This window comes from Pygocentrus nattereri, chromosome 18 (assembly GCF_015220715.1).
Source record: "Pygocentrus nattereri isolate fPygNat1 chromosome 18, fPygNat1.pri, whole genome shotgun sequence".
NCBI lineage: Eukaryota > Metazoa > Chordata > Actinopteri > Characiformes > Serrasalmidae > Pygocentrus > Pygocentrus nattereri.
Window position 1 is genome coordinate 33,503,308 of NC_051228.1, and position 11,246 is coordinate 33,514,553.

The 11,246-nt window shown below is 37.4% G+C and overlaps 1 protein-coding gene across 3 annotated transcripts in view; it reads left to right on the forward strand.

The window, feature by feature from the left end:
• Window positions 1–11,246, forward strand: part of robo4 (roundabout, axon guidance receptor, homolog 4 (Drosophila)) — a 35,643-nt gene extending 24,397 nt beyond the window's left edge. For 2 of the 3 annotated variants that reach the window (XM_037547561.1, XM_017691335.2), the window contains exons 15-19: window positions 559–657; window positions 1,844–1,982; window positions 4,495–4,731; window positions 6,260–6,594; window positions 8,856–11,246. In XM_037547561.1, coding sequence (XP_037403458.1) covers window positions 559–657; window positions 1,844–1,982; window positions 4,495–4,731; window positions 6,260–6,594; window positions 8,856–9,082 — 1,037 coding nt within the window. In that variant the 3' untranslated portion in view covers window positions 9,083–11,246. The remainder of the gene's footprint in view (window positions 1–558; window positions 658–1,843; window positions 1,983–4,494; window positions 4,732–6,259; window positions 6,595–8,855) is intronic. The other variant, XM_037547562.1, reaches the window with a different exon arrangement.

Sequence of the window (11,246 nt, forward strand, 5' to 3'; positions counted from 1 at the left end):
ATAATACTCAACATTACCCTGACCCCGCCCCTCCGCACCTGTCTTGTTTAGGTGAATTTGTGAAATAGTTCTTGTTTAGCAATTTGTATTTATTCGTTTGGAGTGTTTATGTTAGCATGGATGTATATGTATACTTTTTGCATATCGCTGTTGTCAGAACAAAACCTTGTATCTCCAAAATGAGAACTTTACAGGAGAAGGAAAAAACATACTCCACTTTTAATGTAAGTCAATGGAACCAGATGTCTTTCCAAGTAATTTTGCGTGATTTATTTTGGTCCATTCATCATGAAAATTACACACAATATATAGCACGATGAGTTCTTTCAAATGATGTCAAAAACTGAAAAATGGAGATACGAGGTTTTGTTCCAACAGCAGCGATATGCTTGTCATAATAGGATATATTCTGTCTTTCTTTCTTTTCTTTCTCTTTCTTTCTTTTTCTTTCTTTCTTTCTTTTTACGTAAGTGAGCATTTTTTTTAATGAAAGAAAGAATTAAAATTATGGTTCTGTATGTTTGATGGCCTAAATAGTCTGACTGCATCTCTCTCTAGAGCTACATGCAGTGAACAGTGCTCCATTAGTGCATCAACAGGCCCTGATGGTGCGCAATGCCCCTTTCAATCATAAACACAGGCTCAGCCAGCATCCAGGTACGTCCCAACCACTCATCTGTATATCGCTGCTGTCAGAACAAAATCTTGTTGGTAAAATGGTAACTTTACAGGGTACTTTAAACATACTTTACTTTTTTTTGTAAGCCAATGGAACCAGATGTTTTTTCAGAAAAATTTGGGCCTTTTTTGTTTTTGCCCATTCATCATTAACTTTACACACACTCACTCATGTTTAGCAGGCTAAATGTTCTCCACAAGGGGGTGCTGTTAACACATATGGAAGGAAAAATATTGTTATTGTCTGAACAAAAGCTCTCAAAATAGTTACTTTACAGGAGAAGAAAAAAATTTAATTTTTACAAAGTAATTTTGGACCTTTTCTATACATCATTTTTTTTTCTGACAGCATCGATATATACAAACATTTGCTTATATTAAAACATAGTGTAATATATGTATGCACAACATATATTTTAAAATACAGGTGATATATTTAATAATGACATTTTAAAATAGTTAAATATATCCACATGTATGTCAGTAAATTGGAATATTTAAAAATGTGGATGAAATATATGTAATAATGTAAAATGTTAACATTTAAATGTATGGCAACTATATGTGCAAATATATTACAAATTTGATACGTAGAATATGGGTCAATGACACTTTGTGTCTTTGTATTTTACACATTTTTCAAACAGTAAATGTCATCAAAATAATGTTAAAGAGAAAATCCAATAATTTCCCTTTAATTCAAATGCAGTTTGTCAGCCAAGAGGCGTCTGTTGTCTGAACTCTGTTAAAATAATGCAAGATTAAGATCACCAGTTGGCATAACTGACCATTTAGATCATTAAATCAAACTGTTCTGTTTTAAATAACTTTAAAAAGACCTGCTTTTTTTTGGTTTCTAAGATTGTGTGACTTACTGATACCATCAAGCAATATGATATGGGCAAAAGTCCATGTCATATTGCTAAAATCAGTACTTCCAACTAAAGAAGCCAAGTTTTAGACACTAAATATGTCATGGTTTATTGATTGTATTTGATGTAAGATTTGGAAAACTACTTTTTTCACCACATACTCACTTTAATAGTAAAAGCTGTAAAAGCTGTATCTATGTGAGCTTGGACTAAATATATTTATCAAAGTGTGCTATTTTAGTCATATCTGAAGAATGAGGTAAAAAACATCCCTCTGTACTGTTGTACTGTAGGTGGCGCATCAGAGAATGTGAAGCCGTTCGGTTCTCCCAGGATTCTGCACTACTCAGCCTCGCTGCACTTGGTGGACATGCTGCCCAGCCCTCCTCCGCTGCCCATGGAGGACAGCCAGAGTGTCAGCTCAGAGGAAGGGTGAGCAGAAGATATCTCCCTTTAACACATGGGCATTACTTTAAAGCTGGACAGCCTGACTGAAGACATGTTGTAACAGTTTCACTGTCTCTTATTATTCTCCTTCTCCATGGGATTAAACTACACACCTCAGCTCTCAGTCACAGGTCAAATCAGTAGGGGTTTATTATAACTATCATACCCCACAGCTGGCCATACACCATAATAGAGCTGTAGACTCCCTATAGCCAGGCCCTGTCATCAGGCAGAAATGGGAGAGCAAGTCACAGTCCCTGTAAGCCTATTCAGCTTGAGGTCCATTTTAATGGAGAGAGTGCAAAAGGGACTCCCTCATTAGAGAGTCTGGAAGTGTGTGAGTTTAAAATGTGGCCTTGTGGCCAGAAACCACAGACATTAGGGGACTAGATGCAAGGGAAGTGGGACCGATAACACACCTTCATACACTGCAGAGATGGATAGAAACCCATCTGTTTCTGAATGTCCAAGAACAGCATGGGGCCTTAAGTGATTCACTAACAACTATAAAGCAAATGTACTGCACAGTAAAGGCCACTCTGGTCAGTATATACTGGACAAATTGCCACACTGTAGGGTTGGATGATTCTTGCAGAAATCATGATGATTCTCAGGTTTTTGGCTTAGAATTTAGATCACAGTTCTCACTTGTGATTCTTTGACACATTCATTTATATAGAATGAAATGCAGCCTATATTATATAACTTTCTTACATTGCATAACAACAGCCCAGATATCAAAGCTATTACAATGTTTAAAAGTTGCAATAAAGTTAATGCAAAGATATTTAAACAATAGGACATAAGAGGGAGTGTGTTATCGTGAAATAACGTCACGGCTGTGATTTGGTCGCGATATCACATGACTATGAGTGTTCTATTGCTTTCTATTCTATTGTGGTTGGGATAGTGTAGTGGTTAACATCTCTGGCTTCCATACTGTAGACCGGGGTTCAATCCCCACCTGGGCAAACACCCTACACTATACCAATAAGAGTCCTTGGGCAAGACTCCTAACACAGCCTTGGCCTACCTGTGTAAAAAAATGATCAAATTGTAAGTCGCTCAGCCAAATGCCGTAAATGTAAAAATTAATATTACACTGCTGTCGGAACAAAACCTCGTAATTTGTCATTTTTTAGTTTTTGACTTAATTTGAAAATGTCTGTTGCCCTGTACACTGTGTGTAAATTTAATGAAGAATGGATCAAAGGAAACGATCCAAAATGACTTGGAAAAATGGCTGGTTCCATTGACTTACATTAAAAGTAAGTTTTTTTCCGGCAGCAGTGATGTACATAAATACATTTTTACATAAAAACAACACATTTTTAACTTACATATAAACAAAATATGTAATATGCAAATTTAACATTTTTATTTTTAAATAAAGGAGTTTGTTGTATTATGCAAATATTCAAAACATACCATTCACTCACACATACATTCAGCCAGTTAATTGGCCTGCTTCTTTAATCTGTAGGTGTGATGTCACAAGCTTGCATACATTTGCATATTATCTCTTTTCATAGAAAAACATGTTTTTGCAAAAAATATTAATATTATATAATGGTGTGGAGGGATGAGGAGACAGACGAAAATGCTGAGAGAAGCGAGATTTATTTTGGGCAAACCCAAAGTCAGGGTCAAGACAGTCCAGGGTCAGAGAGCCAACACGTAGAGAACAGGGAACAGACATAAAGAAAGAGAGACAGAATAAACAAAAACACCACACGAGAATACTTCAAACAATACATCAAATAATATATCAAACAATACCAAACACTACCGTACCAAACAAAGACCAGCAAGGGACTAGGGAAAACTGAGGGCTTCAAATACAACAGGTAAACAAGACACAGGTGGTAAACACAGGTGAAAACAGTCAAGGGCAGGGCCTCGAAACAAGGGGGCAGGACAGGGAAGAATAAAAAAAAGCACATGTACAGGTAAACAGAAGCACATGGAAGGCTGGGAGGGGCCAATCGTGACATAGTACAGGAGAGCAAAAACTTACTTAACTTTGAATGTAAATTAAAGTAGTGAGTTTTTTTCCAAGTGATTTTGGAACATTTCTATTCACCACAATTTTTTACAGAATGTAATGAATAGCTGCTGTGGTCAAATAATGTGTAATGAAGATACATTTTTTTTTTTTTTTTGGCAATGACAGACATCTTATTTAGCCTGTGAGGTGTGTTGTTCCTGGAGGAAGTCTGTAACAGAATTAATGTGGAAAATAAGAAGTTAATTATAAAATATTACACTGTCCTTGACTTTGGGAAAGAATTACATCCTACAAAACAACCAGAAGCTTTGAAGTTCAATTTTTTTAATATTCCTGAATACACAGTACAATCCAATCCAATGAACCTGCCTGCTTAGTTGTAATAATAAAGAGAGGTTGGAAACGGTCGTGTATGAAATGAATCACAGTGTTTAGTTAGATTTCAGGTGAAAAAAAAACATCAATCCTGAATTAAATCTCTTTTATCAGGTCCAGCCGATCCACTAAGCTGACGGTGGACGCAGGTTCTCTGCAGTCTGTGTGCGCTGCGTCCACTCTGCAGGGGCCTGCTACCGTTGCAACCGGCTGCCCCTCTCAGAGAAGCGCTTCTTACAGCCACCTTTCCACCGCCTCCTTCTGCCTGTCCACTGATGACTGCCATGACTCCACGCTCAGCACTCAAGCCCACGAGTACCTGGAGCTCAGCCCCAAACCACACAGATGCAGGTGAGACACCCACACATACACACAGAGAGAGCAGGAGCCACTGTAGTCAGATATTTATGCTTGTGATTTTGTTTGTATCAAAATTTTTAAATATGAGAAGCCATTTCTTTAACAAATGCCACAAGCCAGGTGTACTCAGCCTTTTATTCCTGGTTTCAGGAACAAGTACGATGCAGTCTGCCCCAAGAAGATGTATTGTGTAATGTGTAGAATTTGCTGAGTGACTCATAAGACATTATGACTTTAATTAAATTTATAATTATAAAATTAAAAACCAGCGATTTAAGAGAAATCCACGTACAAGCCTCAAATTAGCAAACCAAGGGTGACGGTGGCAAGAAAAAACTGGGCAAGGCTGGATAGCAAAACACAATAAGAGCAATATAAATACATAATTGACAATGAGTGTACAATGGTCAATATGTTTTAAAGAAAAGAAATAAGCCTGTCATTGGACAGAAGTTTTCAGAACAACCAAACTGATCAGAGAAGTATTTAAATTAACCGATGATAACCAGCGATTAATATTAGTAATATTTCAGATCAACCACAAGTTCAACAAAATCAGTGACTATGGTTAGAAGCCTTTCATGATGACATTAATATGAATATACAAAGAAATCTGTGTGTTATTGTTTCCCCAAATCCTTTTTTTAAATGTAAATATATATATAATACATTATTTTCATCTCTGAGCTTTCAAGTTTGTTGATGGCTCCTATGTCACTGCAAGTTTTTTAAAGGGCCCATGTCACAGCAAACTAACTTTCATTCCCTTTTTTATGTAGTCATAATTTAAACGTAAGTAGTGATGTAATGTAGTATGTGAATTTTGTTAGTTTCAAAACATACATTCCCTCCCCCAGTCATACAGTCCATGTGCATTTCCATAAATTCGCCTATTCAGCCTCCAACAGTTTAGCTCTGCCCGTTTCCTCTGAAGTTACAAGGAGTGTTTCAGTCCATATTGAAGCAGTAACAATACAGAACAGCCTATTAGAACTCATTTACATATACCAGTCTGTAGTCTATCAGTTGGTAAGACAAATGTAGGACATGGGCCCTTTAAACCCTGTACCTTATAAGCATAGTGCAATTAGTATGGTGATGCTATGAGCAGTTGGCGTGATTAGGTGAAGACTTAGTGGACTGAGTGTTCACTTCCAATGTGTTGTGGTAGCATAATGTGTTTTCATCTTCTACATACATCTGGCCCTAATTGTTCAAGACAAAAGGAAACTCTTAGGATAGGGTAGCAGCTGCCAGCATATTGGACTGAGAGAGCTCAAAAGTGTAGTGCTGCTGGGTTTATTGAGCTCAGAAATATATCATTTGTTTTCGTGGATTAGTCCACCACTTGAAAAATATTCAGCCAGAAACTGTCTATTTTTAGTCAACTTACTGTTCAAAGCTCATTAAATTCAACATTAGGAATCTGGCCCTAGTGCTCTGTTCACAGTGTTAATCAATTACCGTCACATATCCCATCCCATATTCACCATATGATGATATGTTTCTCCCTCATCAGCTCCCTGTCTGAGAAGCCCCCCTCCTTGCCCCGTCCGTTTTCCCCCACACCAACGTTTGGCTACATCTGTGGACCCTCTGAGCGGGAGATGGTGGATGTGGATGATGAGTCTCTGTCAGTGGGGCTCAGGAGCGCTGCCCTGAGGAGCACGCCCTCGTCCTCCTACAGCGAATGGGAGGGGTCTCTGTGGAATGGGTGGGGTTCCGTCTCTGAGGGAAACATGCCGAGTGCACGGACCAGCATCATCAGTTCTTCAGACGGCTCGTTCATGAACGACGCGAACTTCGCTCGAGTCCTGGCCATGACATCAGAGTCTATGAATGGAACGTTATCAGGCAAGACAGAAACTATAACCCAGTCTGTACTCTGTATCTGTATGTCACTGTTGTCGGAAGAAAACCTCGTATCTCCAAAATAGTAACTTTGCAGGAGAAATGAAAAAACCTACTTCACTTTTAATGTAAGTCAAAGGAACCAGACTTTTTTCCAAACTGTTTTGGGTCATTTCTTTTGGTCCATTCTTCATGAAATGCACAAACTACATGCTTTTTAAAATTATGTGAAAAACTGAAAAATGACAAAAATGGACATACAAGGTTTTGTTCCGTCAGCAGCGATGTGCATCAAGACAGCCTAAAAATATTTTTGCCTAGTTATCTTTCCGAAGTTAGTGGCAAATGAATAGGTATTCTCACTGCTGAACATTTATCTCTCAAGATAAGTGCACTACCTTTTCTGTTTATATGTATTGAAAGAACCTTTCTCACTAAGTTACCACTGTGAGCTCCGCCAACTATCTAGGTCTCCCTTAGACAGTTACTATACCTAATCATCTTTAGTTTCACATAACAACAACATCACTCAACATTCAAATGGTGTGTGTGTATATATATATATATATATATATATATATATATATATATATATATATATATATATATATAAAACACATCCTCTCTGCACTTTCTATATTAACATTAACAATAATCATACTAGTATAATAATATTCCATCATGATGTTATATTATACATTTACGGCATTTGGCAGACGCTCTTATCCAGAGCGACTTACAATTTGATCATTTTACACAGGTAGGTGAAGGCAGTGTTAGGAGTCTTGCCCAAGGACTCTTATTGGTATAGTGTAGGGTGTCAAGCCAGGCAGCGGATTGAACCCTAGTCTACAGCGTAGGTAGAGGCAGAGGTGTTAACCACTACACTACACTTATACAAGCCCAATTCCAAAACAGTTGGGACGTGTGTGACATGTAATGATTTGCAAATCTCATAGACTCATATTTTATTCGCAGTAGAACATAGAACACATATCAGATTTCGTGAAAAACATGAACTCATTTAGAACTTGATGGCAGCAACACAGTGTCGCCACTTTTTTGGAATTGGGTTGCATTATATTACATTATATTATTAGTAGCATAAACTTATACTCAAGTAAAACTTCAATGAAATAATGAAATGATTATCTCTTTTTTGGGGATTCTTCGGTCTAAAATAAAATAATAAAGTTCAACAGTCAGAGACCAAACACTAAACACTACAGACGCTGTCGCCGCTGCAATATCATGAAAATAAACAGAAAATATGAATTAATTAATTAATTTAATCTGCATTAAATTTTAACAATTAAAATATAATAAAGTGTGGGTTACCTTAATAACAAATAGGTTTAAGTAGAAGTTTTACTCACTTATAAAAGTAAAAGCCCATCAAAATGTTACCTGTACGTTACTGACCCCCTCTGGTTATTATTAGGTAGGACATGGTGTGTAGCTTTTGTGCCCACTAGATGGGGTAGTTTCATCAGTTTTTTTATGTAGAGGTGAATTAGTCACTTCAGGTGGTTTCTGTGGCACTAAAGTCTCAGAGCAGCACTCATTCTTCTTCTGTTTTTGGACAGTTTACTGCTGAGTCTGTGGTGATTTTCACTGAGTCACGTTTTTAACCATTTCTTCATGAAGCCAAAGTAAAAAGACTACACAACATATAGTCCACATGCTGAGTCATACAGAAGAAGCACAGAAAGCCACAGAGTTTAAGATTAAAGATGAGAGATAATTAGCTAATAACATCGGCTACGTGTAGACTCTATAGCTAAAGGACGTGTAGAGATGAGGGGTTATGGGAACAATAGATGCTCTCAGGAAATTGAACTGGCTCCTATAGTGGCCTGTTTATTGCGTCACGAAATCAATCACCCTTCTCAACAGGAGGTCACGCTAACTTCCTCTCTCCCCATTTACTAAATTGTTTTTCTTTATCCTTTTTCTCTCAATGAGTGCCGCAACAAAATTAAATGGCTTTGGCCACTGTGCTTTAGAGGAACGAGATATTGACGAGTCACACAATGTATTCAGTTATTTAGGATTGTGTCATTTTACAAATGCAGAGTAATTACTGGCCAGTGTGGTAGTGGGTTTGATTTCTTGGTGTTATTTCTTTTCAGGGCTGTTTTTAAACTGTATGATGTTTCAAGTTTCTAAGCTGTAAGTTCAATTTTCTAGGTTGTTTTTTAAGCTGTGTGTGTGTGTGTCTGTGTGCGTGTGTGTGTGTGTGTGAATGTGCGTGTGTGTGACAGTAGACTTCTCCCCGCCGGGCTCTCCTCTGAGCATGCTGTTCCCCCCGCGGGACTGTTTCGGGGAGGTGGACCCCCTACCCGTGTGGGACTGGAGCACAACCTGGGTGGAGGAGATGGAGGCCCAGTTCAGAGCATCCAGAGGAGCCACTGGATCATCCAGACAGGAGCACTGGGGAGATTTCTCACACAGCAAGCTGGGCCTCCACAAGACTAACTCACAGCGATGATCACATTCCTCACAAAAATGTGTCTGAGTCAGACACTGGACTACGTTTCTCACAGTTCCCTCAGCCTCAGAACACTGTTTATATTGGGACTACATTTCCCATAGTCCCTTAGGGCAGCTTCTGTTTCTCACCCGATGGTGCATTCGGACGGTCCTCAACAAGCTGGTAAATTGTCATGTCACTAAATCATAACTGCCGGCTTGTTCTGGTGGTCATCAGCAACTGGTAAATGTATCATGCACTAGTAGCGCTGTCATAATGATACAATTATTCATTGCAATGAACCAAATTAGGTTGTGTAGTTAATGGTAATGAATTATTTCTCTTATTTTCTCAAGTTCGGCCCTAAAATGTTTTTTCCATTTTAAAAGTAGTGCATTTTATTACAGCTATATGAGTGGATGAGTTTATTGCTTTCAATATTTCAAGCACTGTCATCATGTGAGCTCAGGGTTCACCTGAACCTGAACATGGAAATCATGCTATTTTGTATATGATATATACAGTCAATGGTTACAACTCCTTCATGATTGTAGCTTCTCACTCTTGTTTAAACAGCTCATGGATTCTGTTTTAGCTCTGGAGGGGAACTGTAGCTTTATATTTTGATATTACTTTTGTTCATTAATTCACCCATACATATATATATATATATATATATATATCATTTTTAATGTTCTACACATGTAAAGTGTGGCTGGTGTTTTAAAATGATATTTAAAAAAAAAAACAACAGGTCAGCAGGATATATGTGCAGAGTAGTTGTATTAAGGGGCTTTCAACACTTAGAGTCAGAGCTGAGATCAACACACAAGCATGCGGCTACACATAAGGAGAGCCTACAATCAAAAACCCAAAAACAGAGCTGAAAGAAACTGAAGAAAATGCTTTATAATGCTCATGGGAACAGCAAACTGACAAACTGAGAGGTGTATTTATGGTCCAATGGCATCTCTCACTGCAAAAACATTTTTATTGTTCGCTGATTAATACAGCCTGCCTAGCGTGTAGGGACAGGACATTATATATTTATATTTGCTGCACTGTTTGCCAATTTTATTAAAGGTTTTTGCTCATAACCTGGAGCTATAGAACTTCTAAGCCACTTGTGCTTATAACTTTGCCAGCATTTTTGTGCTGAGCTCAAATTCATGATGCCCGTCCAAATGCACCTTCAGTTATGGTTCTGATGGATATTTTAGGAAGGTCAGAAAATAAAATGAAAAAAAGTATATAAGCACATAAGCGGTGAGGTTTTTGCAGTGTATTTCAGGTTGCTTACAGCGGCCAAGCTAAAATGAAAAGCACTGTGAAAACGAATTGCTATTCATGTAAATAAACCTCTTTTTATTTAATATGCAGTATATTGAATACTGTTATATAATAGCCATTTGAAAAGCACAGGAAATAATTTACAAGGTTTTATGTGTTTGTTTTTGTCAGAGAAGTTCCGATTGAATTCTTTGGATATATAGAAACACTTGTAGTTGTGTTTATTTTTTTCGCCACCTGAGATTGATGCAAAATTAGTTATTTGAATTGTTAAAACTTGTAGTGTCCCAGTTTAACTGTTGTTTTTATTATATTAAGATTGACAGCTATTATTTCAATAAGACTTTACTGTAAGACAGTGTTGATAAGGTTACATGACACTTACATAAGCTCATTATGACAGCTGACATTTATAAAGGCTTATTTCCATGGGTGTCATTTGTTATCAGGGTTGAATTAGCCAGTTTTGATGTCTAGTTGAGCATCAGCGTTATATTGCCATGATATACACTAAGCTACACAGTTTGTTATTATGTGCTCAACTAAAGTAATAAGACACAACACAATGTCTGAAAACATCACTGTCATTTGATATAGATGTTGACTTGACATCAGCATTGATGAGAGCAGGCTTTATGATAGATGATGTCTATTGGAATAAGCCTTTATAAATGGTATATATGGTTATAGATGACGTTATGGCAGGCTTATATAGGAGTCATGTAGCCTTATGACCACTGCCCTACAGTAAAGTCTTATCCTTATTTCTTCGCTGTTTTTTTATAGATTGCTCTACTAAAATATTATTTGACTTTTTCTATATTTACTAATTCCACATTTTGCCCCTTAAAGCTTTTTTAATACAAATAAAGTGTGCCTTGGTGATAGCGAA